Raw genomic sequence first — 15374 nt, forward strand, 5'->3', positions numbered from 1 at the left:
ACAAAACTGGAAGATATTCAGGTCATACCAGCACTGATGAGATTGACTTTTATCAACAGGCTGACAAGACACCAAAAATACACATGCAATGGTGTCACGTAACATTAATTACTGCACAAAGGTCCCTGCAGCTCTGCAAACGATTTGTCACTCAAAAGCTCCTGTGCTGTAGGAAATCTGCAGAGAGAGTCTGCAAATATGTGCTAAATATTACATTCCATATATCATCAATTGTAATTGTGCATACAGATACAATATAAAAATTCCCCTTCACTAGTAAAGGGATGTCCATCTAAATGTTCCATGTGGCTCTATGTATGAACTGACAACACATCTTTAAAGTTTTTCACACTCGATAACAAAAAAAGTGACTTATGTGAATGTACAGTGGTGTGAAAAAGTGTTTGCCCCCTTCCTCATTTCCTGTTCCTTTGCATGTGTGTCACAAATAATGTTTCGGAACATCAAACCAATTAAACAAAAGTCAAGGACAACACAAGTAACACAAAATGCAATTTGTAAATGAAGGTGTTTATTATTAAAGGAGAAAAAAAAATCCAAACCATCATATGAAAAAAATTGCCCCCTTGTTAAAACATACTATAAGGGTTGTCCATCTAAATGAGTTCAATTTCTCTATGCCACTGACAACCATCTTTAAAGTTTTTGCCACACCTGTTAACAAAAAGGCATCACTTAAATATGTATTTTAGCTTTATACAGTAAAGTCTGGGGCTGTTTTTGACTGAAGCTGAAGATAAAAGCTACACATCATGCGAGACCCAAAGAAATTCAGGAACAATTGAGAAAGAAAGTTTTAAAAGCCATTTCCAAAGCTTTGGGAATCAGCGAACCACACCAGAGAGCCATTATCCACAAATGGCTGAAGGAATACAGTTTATGTTTGTGGATCGATTGGTCACAAAAGACCCCACAACAACGTAAAAGAACTTACTGTTAGTCAGCGTTCATGCCTCCACCATCAGGAAAAGACTGGGCAAAAATGGCCTGCATGGCAGAGTTCCAAGGAAAACCACTGCTGAGCAAAAAGAACATCAAAGCTCGTCTCAATTTCTCCAGAACACATCTTGATGATCCCCAAGACTTTTGGGACAAATTCTTTGGACCCCAAATGTCCAAAGGAACACTGCATTTCATAAAAGAACATTTTATGCTGTGGTGTGTGATGGTTTTGCTTCAGGACCTGGAAGACTTGCCGTGATAAAAGGATGACCAAGAGATCCTTAAAGAATGTCCACACCATCTGTATGTATTCAAGATTTGCAGCATGTAATCTGAATTCATCAAAGTCCTGACCTTAAATCCTATTGAGATGCCAAAACACTTTATTGGTGATGTTTTAAATCTTTGTCATCAAAAGTGGAGCAAGCCCAACCAACCTGAAATTGGAATATAAGAATTATCGTGCAGCTTACAAGAATGTTGTGCAATGTGTAGAGCAGAGACAGGAGATCAGATGAATGTTGGTTGTGTGTTGTGGTGATCCTATATGTTTGCTTTGGATCGATTGGAGGTTACTGTTAGTAAGCAAGCACTTAAATCCCCAAATGCCAATACTCACTTTATGCTGGTGTAGTTTAGTGAGCTGCCTTCCTCTGACAATTTTGTTGATTTAGTGTTAGTAACGTACACACTAGTAGACTGTCTCTTAGTGTTACTTCATACACAGTGCATGAAGTAATTTGCAATCGATCAAGAGGATGCAAGAAGTTTGACCATGTTCAAGCTATTTCAGTCTAATTAGGACAAAACATGATTTAATTGAATGCATTATACAAGACTGTTAGTTTGTGGTCCAGGGGGGGATGGTTTGGTTAGCGTGTCAACATCATCACTTGTCACACTTGTTGCTAAAGGTTAAAAGTTAAGAAGGCTACGTTTTTTATATATATATATATATATATATATATATATATATATATATATATATATATATATATATATATATATATATATATATATACAAATTGTTTCAGAGCATTTGAACAGGAAACAAGTAAATAGCATGTAACCACGCAGACAAGTCAAGTCCATGCGCTAACAGAGGTCTCATTTGGGTTTTTGCTATCCAAAATATCTGTCTAAACACTTTACTTCACCACATAGCATAAAGGAGGCCTATTTTTATTTGTTGAAACCTAAATGACTTTCTGTCCCCCTCATGTGAAGCAGCGTAAACTTGTGTTGAAAACTCAAGATCTGCAATGAAGCTGCTGTGAGATGGGAATAATTTTAAGTCTATATTGTGCAAGAGCAGAAAACCTGATAACTCCATCAGCAACTTGTCGCAGTTCCGCCACATCTGATATGAGCACTTTATTTTTAGGTTTTTAAGTACTTTGATAAGAATGTTTCCTTCTTTGCGATAAAAATGATAGCAAAGATGTAACTTTTGACTCCAAATAACATGCAATCTGACTAATGAAGATCTGAGGGTGCGATTGCGGCAGCATAAAGTTGTCAAAGTTTTTGAGAAAAGCAATCTGCTGATCAGAATAATAAAATTAACCAGACAATTTCTGTTTAAAATCAACAAAAACATTCATAGACATGCCAACCTTGTATCATTATCATTTAATATTTCCTTAGTATTCTTTACACAGTTGTCCTCAATATTTTAATTGCACGAGTCCTTTACACAGCTGGCAAATGTAAAAAGAAAGATTGTTAAATGAACATAATTGACTTATTCCACTTCAATATAAAATCTGCTGTAAAATAATACTGGACCTATAAAACAAGTCTCCTCTAAAGTCTAAAAGTCTGTGGCAGGTTATTCCATATTTAGTATATACAAAGTGTTACAATGCACCAGGATACAAAACATGAAAAATGACTGTGCAAAATTATCAGTATAGTTTTAACTTAAACTATAAGTTTCTATCTATATCAGGGATCCAGTTGAGTACATGAGGCACACCAGCATGAGTCACTCACATGCCAGTTTACCATCAAAGGACGACAGGGTGATGGCAAAGGCTTGCAGGGCACACATGGGGAAACTGTAATCCATGGAGAAGACATCCTCCGCTACACGGCCAAACTGCATCACAATGTAATCATCTGCAGGAAGAGAAGTGAAGATGACGGGGAAGTTAGGAATAAAGACAAGGCAGCCATTTTCCTTGTGGTTGATGATAGAAGAGGATAGTCACATCTTACCGTTGTCCGGATGGATGATCTGGAAGTTCTTGACCGAGGCCTGGGTGACCCGGCCGTGGAAGTTAAGCACATATGACTGAGTCTGTTCGTTCCAGCTCGGGGATTTATTCACCAGTGTGACCAGGTTTTCTGTGTTGCTATTCACATGGCGGACCAGTAGAGTCTCAAGTTCCTAAAATAAGATTACATTTTAGTTCCTCGGACATATCTCACACATAATCTGCATCATCACAGCTTTTAAAAAGGAATCTTTTTTTAAAACATACATTTTTTGGATGAACGGGCACTCTTTCATCGGTCTCCAACATGCCAGGGATGATTACAGTCATTTTCCTGGGACCCCTAAATCCTAACACATTTGTCTCCTGGAACATGGTAACAATAACACGTAACAGGTTTTATCTCTTCATAAGCGTTGTTAAGTGGGATGTAAGAATGTATATAAAGTAGTTAGGTTTGGACTCACGTAGCAAATTGCTGCCAGCTCTTGCCGCACTGATTCACACTCTTTGACGAAGGGCTTCTTCTCTGGGTTTTCACCTCCATCGTAGACTGTGAACTTTGTACCCAGAACATTGGACCTGAAACAAATGAGTATGACCAGATAAATGGTCAGAAATCATCTATCAACTTTGCCTAAATTAAGAAAAACGACCGTGGAAGTGCATTCACTTCCTTGAAAAAATATTTTAACATTCTAAAGAGTGAAGCTCCACCATCTTGGACTGAACGCAATACAATGTTCTATTGAGTTTTGCCTCTTGTTACTTCTATACTCTTTGCCCCAACCGTTGCCTATTCCAAGTGCCTTCCAGTCAATGTTACATGGGGCGAATGGGTGAGCTAGAGGCCGCCCTGACAAAATGGATTTTTAAATGTAATCTAACTTTTTGGAAAGTGTTTCATGATCCAAAGATTTTAGGGAATTCACCTTAAAGAAGCGATGAAAATGATTTGGCTTAGATTTTTTTCACAAGGTAGAAATAAATGAGTTGTACCTTAGTTTTCCTATGTAGCAGTTTGTGTCTCTGGACAGATTTGTCGGGTCAGTGGAGATGAGATAGTTGGATGTTTTACACTTTTTCCTTTTTCTGCCTGCCATTAGAAACACCTTGGAGATGGCACAATGAAAAACACTTTTTTTTAGAACAGAAATATGACAGCTCAAGAAAACAGGATCATGACATCAGAACTAAAAATCCACGTGCACAATGTTTAGATTCAACTTGTGCAGAAGTGCCGACCCTCTTGCCATCCTCCTTCTCCATGTGGAGGTAGTAAGTTGGGTACATGCCCTTCTCCATGCCTCTCCTGTCCCTGGTGACCCTACACTGGATCGTCACATCTCTGGGGGCTGGACGCAAAGCAAACTTTTCAAGATCCTCCACTGACATTGGAGATGTTGCCTGAAATAAGAAAGATGATCAAAATAAGTGTTTACTGCCACATTTTTGACAATACACTTAACAGTTTTTACTTATTAGGTCTCACTCTTTCATTTGATTCACTGCCTGAGGATGAACCCTCCCTGTAGTTGGAGTTAAGGGAAGCGAGACTCGGTGGAGTTTTCTCTGCTTTCTTTGTCTTTTTTTCCTTTTCCTGGATTTCTCCCTCTTTGCTCTTGTCACTTATTTGGCACCTGGCTGCGGAGATGACACACACAAATGTATTCTTTACAGGAGCTTTAAATTATTGTCCATCATAAAATGCACAGGGCCAGATTATCGCTCACTTGTGTTGAGTTTTTTCTTCATAGGCGACTGAGGGACAGGCCTCTGGGACCTGTCTTCCTCTTCATTGTCGCTTTCATCACATTTATTCTTCTTTGGACTTTCCATCTCCACCACTGACTCTGTCTCTTGAGTTGAAGCCTCCTGCAAGTGTTTCTCTGCAAAAGAGGAGACACTTAAATGCTGTAAAAGCTGTGACTTTAAACACAAGATACATAGAAGATTATGCAGAGGGTACTGACATATTAATGATAAATGGAACTTGTTACTTTTACGCTCTTGTTTGGTTGTCTTGTTTGTCTTCTCTGGGTCTTCAGATTCTTTCACTTTGTCTTTTTTAGTTTTTTTCTCCTTTTTCTCCTTCTCTTTCTCCTTTTCATTGTTCTGTTCCATATCTGATAGAAAGCAAAGCAGCGAGTTGCTGATGAATTATTTATAAAATGTGCATTTACAAGGGCCCAATGTGTGTGACACATACTACAGTATTTTAATCCTCGAAATTGAGCAAGTAATTTGCATATGCGCGCGCACACGTAAATAAGACAAAAACATAACATTAGAACAAAATATTCTGCTTTGCATATTCTTACGTTTGGCTTTTTCTTTTTTCACTTCATTCTTCTTTGTCTTTTTTCCTTCCGTCTGAGCATTATTCTCCACTTCACACTTCACCTCAGGCTCTTTGTCAATCTCCAAGTTCATTTTCTTGGGAGTAACAGGATTCTCTAAAGACACCTCATCTAACATCATTCTTGCTGTCATGTCACATTCACCTAATGTGATCTCATCCAATGGGTTATCATGGGCATGTTCAACTTGATCTCCAGGAAAAAAAGAAAAACAAGTGTATTTAATATCATTTAAGAGACTGAACACAATTGCACCATACATTGGAATTACATTTTCTATTATTAAATAAATAAATAGTGCATATAATAATAAAGATTCTAAAACTAACCACTCAGGGAAGTGTTGCTCAGGGATTGGCTGATCAACAGAGGTGTTTCATCAGAGCGGGCAGCTTTGTGCTTTCGGTTCTTTTGGCGAGCATCTCGATTGGCTACCACCATTTGGGAATCAGCCCTTTTCTTTTGCTGCTTTTTCATCAAAAGGGTTCGCTGTAAGAAAAGTGTGGTATTAGACTTTATTCAAACTGTCAACTCAATGTTCATATGTGGGGCTACAACTACAGAGGAATTAGCGCTTTTTATCTTTGTATATACAGTAATGTCTTCCTGTGCAATTTTCTCACTTTCAGAACTTCTTTTTATTCATACTTGTTTACAGTACATACTGTTGGTTAGCTGTTAAGTACAGGAGTGTAGGTAGGGCATTTACTATTATTACATTTCAAGGTACTACTGTTTTTTTGTTTTTTTGAACACATATGATGATAACTAAAGTCAACAAACCATAAGCTAAACATCATGGGTATTATAAGGTTTGTGTTTCCCTGAAGTCTAATTTTAATGTAAGGATGTTGGCCATATTGTCTGACCAGAGAATTCACCAGGGTTTTTGTTGGTGCTATTTGCGTCCCTTCTGATGCAAATTCAAAAAATGCACTAGGAATGCATTACTGTTTTTTTTGTTTGTCTTGTGTAGCATAAAGGGTCTACAACTGCATTTCGTTGTGTAATTCTTTTGTTGTACAATGACAATAAATAAACCTTGAGCTATGTTCTTGGGTCGGAATTATAACATTATATTCTATTATTTCACCAAGAAAGGAACCAGATAGGGGTTTGAATGCTATTTTGAGATAATTCAGATCATTACTTATAATATAGCCTAACTTATATTGGTTGAAATAAAAAATAAAAAAATTAAATGCAGGTGCCCATGCATCATTGTTACTGTTTACTACTATTTTAGTAGTAGGCCTACTATTAGGTAGCCTGGATGCCAGCCAAACTTAGCCCCGCCCACAAAATTAGAGGTCGGGAAGTTCGGTCTGGAGTCGCTCCGTTGAGAAGCAATTATTGCCCGAACAGGATCTGTTCGGACCAATCAGATTGTCGGACAGATGATCAACAGTAACAGAATCAATCACGTCACCAAAGAACGCTTGGGTTGAATTTGTTGAGATGTGTAGATTCCACCATCGCGTCTGTTACAGAAGATATCGACAGCGCATTCATTTTAAAATCCTCAGCGGAGGAGCCTCAACCACTGCCCGAAAGCAAGAGAGAGACTGAAGAGAGAGAGCGTTATATGGTGGAGAGAGATAGAGAGAGACTGAAGAGAGAGAGCGTTATATGGTGGAGAGACATAGAGAGAGACTGAAGAGAGGGACCGCCGGCGCTAGAACAAAGCCGTGAATCAGAGAAATAAAACGTGTTTTCGCCGATCCATCTCTAGAAATGCAACTGTAGCGAGCATGTCACTATCATTAACGTTATCCACATTTATATTTACAAGAAACAAATTTTATATCCAGCTTCAAAAAAGTCTAAAAGTCGGAAGTTAGAACGAATGCACGCGAATGCATTGTGCAAAGAGTGGTTGCTATGGAGACGATACACAGTGTTGAGTTCCGTTGCTCTGATTGGTTGGAGTCTTTATCTGGAGCTGGGGTCTATCCAATGAATGCAGAGGCATTTTTTTTCATGGTTCGGTTGGAACACGCCCCATAATCACAGCCCAATGGAGCGGTTTCAGACTCACATTCTGACTAGAATCTGAGTATGACCATGTCAGGCTAAGTATTAGGCCAATAATTGGTTTTTATTAGCACTGATTATCTGCTGTTTTGTCTGTTATAATGTATTTATGTAGTACTCTACTGGATATAAGCCAGCAGCTTACATACTGTGCCATATAAACAAACCTGTGACTTAAAGTTGAGCAGTAGCTTCAAACAGCAGGTACGTAGTTGTGACACAGGTAGCCATGACCTCATGAGACTCAAGAATGCTTTATTTATTTCTTTTCAAAGTTCTGCCTCAGTTTTAACCACTTGTCAGCTAATGAAACAAGGAATACATTATATTCTTTGCTCCACTGCCAGCCCAGCATTGACTATGATAAGTATATTTATCCTACACATATGTTTTTGACAAAGGATCACATCTACAACTCTACTCTAATTAGTAACATCACTTTTAAGGCATTTGAAGTACATTGCATTTCCTGTAGCTAGCTAGCTACCAGTTTAAATTTAACCAAAACATATCTGGGCTATTTCATGTGTAAATTACATCAACTACTTAAATAATTCTCGTTTCTTTACCTGGTTGTCCAGCTTCTGTTGTCGTATGTCTGGGTCCTCCATGTCTGACTAAAAGTCTCACTGCTAATTACAATCAGTAGATAATTAAGGAAAACAACAGATGAAATCCAACATCAAAGTTCAAAGTGAGAAATGGTTCCAAAATAAAAGAGCAATTAAATATGGATGCGTGTGTCTGATTGTGGCACCCTGCTCCATCTGACAGTCTGTCCACCTGCCTGTAGCAGAAGGCAAAGTGGATTAAAAGGGGATAATGTTCTTAAACTGCACTGCACAGCTCAGTCAGTATGGGCAAGAAGTCTCGGGGGCAAAGCAGGCTGTCCATGACAGCTTTATAGAGATGCTAAGGCCTAATGTTACAGCTGAAACGTGAGACAAGAGAAACAGGAAGGTGGTGATGACCTGCTCCTGTCACTCCATTTAGGCTAGTACTACAAGCTGTCTGCATCACTTACCCAGGCGTAAACAAGCAACAACGGAAGCCGCAGCAGTCACCACAAATTGCCCTAAGCTTCCGATTCTCACCCTAACGTGCCTTACTGTACTCAACCGTTACACAGAATACCACCTAGAGGGCATTTAAAAATCACCTAAAACATCACAGAAAACATAAACAAAACAGGAGTCGGTTGGCGGGACACGCAGCCAGGTTTATCTCGTTGCCATGGATACGGCTGCCATGCAGCAGGATGGAAAGCCTTGGAGTTAAAAAAACAATAACAAATCCGTGTCTTTAATCAGAAAATAACATTGTTCATGTCCTTATTATTAGTTCATCCGTCTATTATTACGTCTATAGCGTTGGTTTCATCCCGTTTTAGTACACTGATGCAATTGCTTGTTAGGCCTACCTATTATTAGCGATTAGTAGTGGGCTATCTGTTGTATCTAGCTGTGTTTTTAGGTGTATTCTGAATTTTGTGACGCACTACAAATAATACTTTTTTTCTTTTATGTTAGTCTATCATATAGTCTTAGGGTATGTTAATTGTGTATTCTGTCTAGTTTCAGTATTTGTTCCTGTGTATTAAGTCTTTTAACAGAGTCACCAGATCAATAGAATAAAATATGAGTGATGCTGAGTTACCATGAATGTACAATAATTCTTTTTAAAACTATAAGCATATTGATTATTATTTATTGTCGCCTATCATGTAGGCGACACCCTATATATATATATATATATATATATATATATATATATATATATATATATATATATATATATATATATGATTCTTGCCTAAAACCATAGACAGTATAAACCATGGAACTTCCATAGACAGTTCGGAAAGTTCCTGAACCGGAAAAAGAAAAAAAAAAGGATGTGGTTGCTAGGATACAACGACGTAACCAAAACAGGAAATGATCCAGCTTCATTGAAGCCTGTTTTAGTCACTGTAAGGTTTCGCTAAATTGATTACTTTGATAAGCCTTTTTTTTGTGTGTTGTATGTTATTTTATAACTGGATCAAATCAATCGCACTTGTGTTTTTCAGCTGTCAACTTCTGCAGTTTGCTCAATTTTTAATTCAGCTAAAGAAACAATGAATACGAAAACAAAGGTAGGCTCTGCAAGTTTGATCCTAGCTAGTTAAATGTTGGGCTCATTTTATTTTTGCCCTTCATGTAATTCATTGTTTTGTTCTGCAGGTACCACAGGCCCTGAAAGCTAAAGTGATGCTATGGTGAGAGCTGTGTCTAGAATCCAGATGATGTTCATTTTGATTGGTTGCTGCTTTCTTTGCCTTGCAGGACTAAATGTCATGTCTTTAACCCAGTTTCTATTCCCTGGATGTTTTCAGGACAGATGTAGGCTACCATGACATGGAGGAGATCGACAAAATGCATTCCATTCCTGATCTGGAAAGGTTTCTGCCCCCATTTATGACCAGAAACTCGTCTATTTAAACACAATCACATGCACAGCACTGACATAGCTGTCTGTCACACTTCTTCTCTTCTGTAACAGTGCTTTATGCAGTGCGTTTAGAGTCGACCTACTTGAACCAAAAAGAGGAGTTCTGCTGGAGTTGTATGTCCAGGCGGTGCTTTTTTGCAGGGAGTGCAACTTCATAAAGGAACAAACTTCTGCTCTCTTGTCTATCATCAAGTCCATCCATGAGGCTAACATAGGTACATGATATTATTATCACTTATTATATTAAATCAAAGTACAAGCTACCTCTGCAGCTAACAATGGTAATTGGGATGTGTTTAAAACTCATTTCTTGCAGAAACTCCACTCGACAACATAGAACAGTGTTTCAAATACTGCAAGGAGCTACTTCTCTGTCACTCAGTCAGGGTCTGTAAAACAATCAAATCAAAGTCTTTTTTTATTCCGAATATTATTTTAAAACCCATAATTCTTCATGAATGCAATGTTTCATCCTGACGGTTCTTTGTGTTTGCCCACTACAGCGCCCTCCCTTTAGTATCAACCTCTTCAGCTCTGAGGAGGTGAACTGTATCTTAAAGTACATCCATAACGGCTATGTGAGACACTACAAACTCTACAAATATATTTTCACCCCACAGGTAAGAATCTGAAATTTAGTTTCAAGCAAAATCTACTATCATTCATTTTTATAAGACTGGGTTTTAGTAAAAATAATAATATATATACACATATACCTGGAGAGAATAATAAGTATTCTACATATTTATTTTTTTCACAGGTAAAACTTGATTTGTCTTTGACTTACTCTGGGATCTCAGACCAGGATGAACCTACCATGGAGGATTCTTCTGCTCCAGGTAATAATTACAAGGTATCGGCACTTTAAGTAGCACAAAAGTTCAGTTTTGTGTGTTACGTTGAGTACAGAATCTTTTTGATATTTTAGAGCACAATGGACCAGATTTATTAATACTTTTAAATACTTTTCTTGCACCAGATTTTGAAAATGAGATTAAAAAAGAAACAAAAGCAGCGCCAAATACAGAAAGCAAAGCATCCATCGAAGAGCCGCAGGGAGCCTTACTCGGTAGGATCACAAATCACAAAAGGACTGTGCCAAAATAAATCAAATGCACAAACGTTGTATTGTAACTGCTTCATTCTCTCACTTTCAGGTTCAAAATCAGAACTGAAGGCACTGATCGAGAAAGAGGTCAGAGAGCAGATGACGCTTGTGTCTGGACAATTAGATCAGCGAATGAAAGACATTGCAGATCAGCACAACAGTGCACAAGATTCCCCACAGCCTAACCACAAGGCCAAAAAATAACGGATGAGAAATGTTGGTTTCCAATGAGCACTCACAAAATACGACAAGTTCAAGTTCAATGTTATACAGTTTTATTGTCAATGAAACCTTTTTTCTTCATATACAGTACATTTATATCTGCATTTGTACAATTACTGTACATTTCTCAGGGAGGCACTTTCAGGAAAAGTGCTACATATTAAACTAAAGAATGAACTGAGAAATAAATGGTGTTGGTTAGTTTTTATAGGAAATACACTCACAAAATAGTCTAGTCTCACAGTTAGTTTGAGTGGGTTTCCTATTGAGTAACGCCTGCATGCTAACAGCTACAGGACAGTCCAAATACCGTACTTGAATGTTTCACATATTTTCTGGTACTGATTTGTAACACTGGCATATCTGTAAATCTGAACCTTGTTACATTATGTGTATATAATTATCTATTTAATAATTAATAAGAGTGCTTTGATGTCCACTTCAGCCACACAGTGCTTCGAAACGCATCCTCTCCTCAGTTATAACTGACGATCAACAGGAAAAATCCTAAATACACATAATGTGCTTATATGTGATGTGTTATATTGTGCAATGTGCCCTCTAATGCAGAGTGGCACTGCAAACATGATGCCCTGACAAGAGTTTCAAACAGCCACAAACTTGGATCAAAAGGGCAGATAAGATGTGCATGCTTATCTTTAACTTGCAGAACCACGGTGCGCATTAAACGTCTCGGTCCCCTGAATTTCTCATCTTAAAATTAAACAAGACAAACACTGACATGACAGCACATGCAAATGTTTAAATAAAAATCAACGTGGTTATGTATGAGGTTGAACTTTTATGTTTCAAAGTCCTCCAGGCCCAGCAGCATGACCTTAGCTGTGTTCTGAAAGAGAGCGGCTCGGTTCTGCTGCTCCCCTTTCTTCACCCAGTGCCCATAGATGCGAAAGGCGCAGCCATCGATGAGTTTGCGAATACCGCGAAGGGAGTAAGGATCTCTGGCCAGCACTTCCCGAGTCAGCGGCCGAGCCCTGCGGTAACGGCTGTACATCCTGATACAGGCCAGCACACTGACTATCAGCACCTGAGGAGGCAAGAAAGGAAAGCAGGTGAGAATGGAGAGGGTATTTGCTTCCTCACATACTGCTGCACAGCCATTCTTTTTTCAAGGCTTAACATTTTAAATTAGCTGCCAGAAGAAGAAAAAAACCAAACGCTATGAATCACCCTAAATGTCTTCCTGGGACTGAAGAGTCGCACGTCCTCCTTCTGATACTGTCTGAAGAAGGGGTGTGCCAAAGCTTGCTCAGCAGTGAGACGAACAGCTGGGTCCACCACCAGCAACCTGGAAATCTGAGCAGCACAAGCAAAAATGATTGAAAGTCAGGACAAGTGTGATAATGTAGATTCTGCTGTCTAACAATCAGAAAACAACAATAACAGGGAGCAATAAAAGGATGATATTATGAACATTATTAACATTTTATTATTCAAATTCAAACTCAGTTGACAGAATATCACCTTACCAGATCTTTCACAGTGTCAGACCTGTCGTCCCACTCTGGTGAGCTGAACTGATAGCGACCCTCCATGATCATCCTCAGCATCAGCATCTGCTTGCGATGCCAGAACGGCGGTGAGCCGGCCAGTAAGGTGAAAAGGATCACGCCACACGCCCAGCTGTGCAACACATTTATCAAAACAGGTAGGCAGGAATTAGAAATAAAATTCAAGACAACACCCGGGATTATTTTACTTCACGTAAATGTTATTGACAAAAGTAAAGACTTACAGATCGACCTCTTGGCCATAGCCTGTGTGCATTTCATCCATGGAACATTTCAGTATTTCAGGCGCCAAATAACCAGGTGTCCCACAAAGCTCTAATTAGAATAAAAGCGAAAACAGATAATTTGACCTCTGTCTACGTTTATACAAATGATTTACAAATCTAAACGGCTCGTTAACGTTGCTTTTCAATCATTCACTTTATACTACAGTTACCTCTAAGCTTCTCTCCAGGTTGTAGCTGCACTGAAAAACCAAAGTCGGACAGTTTGATGTGTCCCTGATCATCCAGGAGAATGTTCTCAGGTTTTAAGTCCCGGTGGACGATGTTGAGGGAGTGGAGGTACTGCACGGCCTCCAGCAGAGCTCGCATCATGCTCCTGTAGAGCAATGTTTTTTACAAAATGCATCGATTTTAAATCACCACTTTTAAAAAAAGTAATGATGGCGGAGCTTACCTGGTTTCTTTCTCACTCAAAGTCACTTTTTCTGTGAGGTAGTCAAAAAGCTCTCCTCGCCTCATGCTGTAAATGAAAACATGAGATTGGTACCATCCTACAATGACTTCACAATTATTTGTTCACATATTAGGGGGGGAATTGTAAAGAGTATTGCATTTGAGCGGTTTGTCGTAATACTCACAGGTCAAACACCAAAAATATGAAGGTTGTGGACTCATAGGAATCAATGAGAGTGACTAAAGGGAATCAACAGAAAGGTGTCAACACTTTTTAATCTCCAAGAATACATTTAAGTGTCTTGCATTTCAAAAGAGCAGAATTCCAACGTACTAATGGAGGAGTGTCCCTTCACCATGTTAAGGACCTGGATCTCCTTCAGCGTAGAGGTTTTCACCTCCTCCAGCTGCTGGGCTGTCATCTTCTCCGCTGTGATCTCAATAACCTTCACTGCCAGCTCCTGACCCCTGTGTCTGTGCACACACCTGCGCACCACACTGCTCACACCCCTGAGATGCCATTGATACAGAACACAGCATGGCTTTTTATCATCTCAATAGAAAACTGAGACCACATTTCAGCTAATTTTGCGGAACTCACCTGCCAATCACCTCTTTAGGGTCATATTTCTGGTAAAACTCCTTGGCCCCCACCCATTCTGGTAATTCATCTCCAACAACGATGTCTTTGGTCATGGTTACAGCATATGAATCTATATTAACAACAAACTATTAGTCACATGTCTCACTTTATAACAGTGCTGCATGGTCTGTCTAATAACAGGAACTACTGAGCTAACGCCTGACAAGGAAGTGTTTTGTTTTGCTTCAGTTTAATTATAGTTAACAGGATACTTTAGGAATTTGCTTGCTACATACACATCTCTCTCCTCTGCTGTTATTCGGAAATGTGGATTTGATCCATCACCACAGTTAGCTTGCTGTGTCTTTGATTTGGCCTTGCTATTGCAGCAGGTTCACTGACCGTACAGGAAGCTACTCACCATATGCAATCTAACGAGGGTTAGAACAAGAGGTAGCGGGAGACGGCGAAAAAGGAATCACAATAATAGTGCCATCTCAGTTCGAAGAATCTATCGTGTAGCCATAACTGTGTGCGATTCAGCGGCGACAGTATCAAAGTTAACTACAATGTTAACAACCGTTAGCTAGCACCTGAACACTGTTTACATTCAGCTACAACACAAACAGCTTGTAGCCTGTGGCAGTACTGCCCCCATGAGGCCGGAGTGAAGGTTGCAATATGGTTAATTTCAGGTTTCATTGTGTTTTATTTAATCTTGATTAAAAGTCTAATTAGAGTAAATGCAGGCAAAAACATGTTAATGATAAGGACTTTCTTGGACTGACACTATTTAATCTAGATTAAATAAAACATTTTACTCTGCGGAAGTAATTGTCGTCAAATGCGGCAAGAAAAGTGGGACAGAGAGGGGGAAAGAGAGGTAGCCTTCATTTTGGCTATTCACATGTGATTTGTACCCTTTTTTTGCAATAAAAAAAAAGGTAGCCTTCTAGGCACAGGAGAGAAGATATGCATTGCCAAGGTTGAGGGCACTGTGCACTAGCATGGAGGGTTTGTGTGTGTGTGAAAGGTTTTTATTTATTGTATTTTATTATTATTAATATATTTTGATTGATTGATTATTGTATTTATTTTTTGTTTCGTTAAGGGAATTATATTGCAAATCGATTGTCTGATCCGTTCGGAGCTCCTAAGGAGATCATGAGCAAAAACAAAATCTAAA

General features: G+C 38.9%; 3 protein-coding genes across 10 annotated transcripts; 1 reads left to right on the top strand and 2 right to left on the bottom strand.

Annotated features, from left to right (window-relative positions):
- Positions 1-2579: 2579 nt before the first annotated feature.
- Positions 2580-8978, bottom strand: LOC114548306 (tubby protein homolog). Of its 3 annotated transcripts, none has more exons than XM_028568171.1 (14): positions 8601-8978; positions 8146-8205; positions 5872-6031; positions 5504-5734; positions 5183-5308; positions 4916-5071; positions 4675-4826; positions 4410-4589; positions 4182-4294; positions 3650-3764; positions 3450-3548; positions 3184-3355; positions 2959-3084; positions 2580-2663 (listed from the first exon to the last, which is right to left on the bottom strand). In XM_028568171.1, the coding sequence occupies exons 2-14, from the start codon at positions 8185-8187 to the stop codon at positions 2656-2658; spliced, it is 1680 nt and encodes a 559-aa protein (XP_028423972.1). In that variant the 5' UTR covers positions 8188-8205; positions 8601-8978; the 3' UTR covers positions 2580-2655. The 3 variants fall into 3 exon arrangements, with proteins under 3 accessions (XP_028423972.1, XP_028423971.1, XP_028423973.1); XM_028568170.1 differs by having other exon boundaries at positions 8146-8208; positions 8601-8977; XM_028568172.1 differs by lacking the exon at positions 2580-2663 and having other exon boundaries at positions 2818-3084; positions 4428-4589; positions 8146-8208; positions 8601-8976.
- A 502-nt stretch (positions 8979-9480) lies between these two features.
- On the top strand, positions 9481-11599 carry cfap119 (cilia and flagella associated protein 119). 5 transcript variants are annotated; one of them, XM_028567666.1, is made up of 10 exons: positions 9481-9545; positions 9645-9710; positions 9799-9833; positions 9951-10016; positions 10118-10281; positions 10383-10453; positions 10570-10686; positions 10827-10905; positions 11046-11135; positions 11224-11599. In XM_028567666.1, the coding sequence occupies exons 2-10, from the start codon at positions 9693-9695 to the stop codon at positions 11376-11378; spliced, it is 795 nt and encodes a 264-aa protein (XP_028423467.1). In that variant the 5' UTR covers positions 9481-9545; positions 9645-9692; the 3' UTR covers positions 11379-11599. The 5 variants fall into 5 exon arrangements, with proteins under 5 accessions (XP_028423467.1, XP_028423469.1, XP_028423471.1 ...); XM_028567668.1 differs by having other exon boundaries at positions 10130-10281; XM_028567670.1 differs by having other exon boundaries at positions 10827-10919; positions 11224-11331.
- On the bottom strand, positions 11427-14841 carry phkg2 (phosphorylase kinase, gamma 2 (testis)). Of its 2 annotated transcripts, none has more exons than XM_028567665.1 (10): positions 14610-14841; positions 14207-14318; positions 13940-14115; positions 13791-13845; positions 13607-13672; positions 13365-13528; positions 13153-13243; positions 12887-13040; positions 12588-12713; positions 11427-12444 (listed from the first exon to the last, which is right to left on the bottom strand). In XM_028567665.1, exons 2-10 carry the CDS (start codon positions 14299-14301, stop codon positions 12199-12201), a joined length of 1173 nt encoding a protein of 390 aa, XP_028423466.1. In that variant the 5' UTR covers positions 14302-14318; positions 14610-14841; the 3' UTR covers positions 11427-12198. The 2 variants fall into 2 exon arrangements, with proteins under 2 accessions (XP_028423466.1, XP_028423465.1); XM_028567664.1 differs by lacking the exon at positions 14610-14841 and adding an exon at positions 14485-14592.
- Between the last annotated feature and the right edge of the window lie 533 nt (positions 14842-15374).

The sequence above is a fragment of the Perca flavescens genome, chromosome 21 (genome assembly GCF_004354835.1).
Source record: "Perca flavescens isolate YP-PL-M2 chromosome 21, PFLA_1.0, whole genome shotgun sequence".
NCBI classification, from domain to species: Eukaryota; Metazoa; Chordata; class Actinopteri; order Perciformes; family Percidae; genus Perca; species Perca flavescens.

What these genes read in the sequence shown, in the direction of transcription:
- LOC114548306 (XM_028568171.1), bottom strand. Translation starts at nt 8,187, where the DNA reads ATGGAGGACCCAGACATACGACAACAGAAGCTGGACAACCAG. An exon ending in AACAGAAGCTGGACAACCAG is followed by an intron (nt 6,032 to 8,145) that starts GTAAAGAAACGA and finishes CTTTTCTTACAG; the next exon opens with CGAACCCTTTTGATGAAAAA. An exon ending in AGCTGGCAGCAATTTGCTAC is followed by an intron (nt 3,549 to 3,649) that starts GTGAGTCCAAAC and finishes ACCATGTTCCAG; the next exon opens with GAGACAAATGTGTTAGGATT.
- cfap119 (XM_028567666.1), top strand. An exon ending in CATCCATGAGGCTAACATAG is followed by an intron (nt 10,282 to 10,382) that starts GTACATGATATT and finishes CATTTCTTGCAG; the next exon opens with AAACTCCACTCGACAACATA. An exon ending in TTCTCTGTCACTCAGTCAGG is followed by an intron (nt 10,454 to 10,569) that starts GTCTGTAAAACA and finishes TGCCCACTACAG; the next exon opens with CGCCCTCCCTTTAGTATCAA.
- phkg2 (XM_028567664.1), bottom strand. An exon ending in ATATTTTTGGTGTTTGACCT is followed by an intron (nt 13,673 to 13,790) that starts GTGAGTATTACG and finishes TTTCATTTACAG; the next exon opens with CATGAGGCGAGGAGAGCTTT. An exon ending in ACCTGGAGAGAAGCTTAGAG is followed by an intron (nt 13,244 to 13,364) that starts GTAACTGTAGTA and finishes TATTCTAATTAG; the next exon opens with AGCTTTGTGGGACACCTGGT.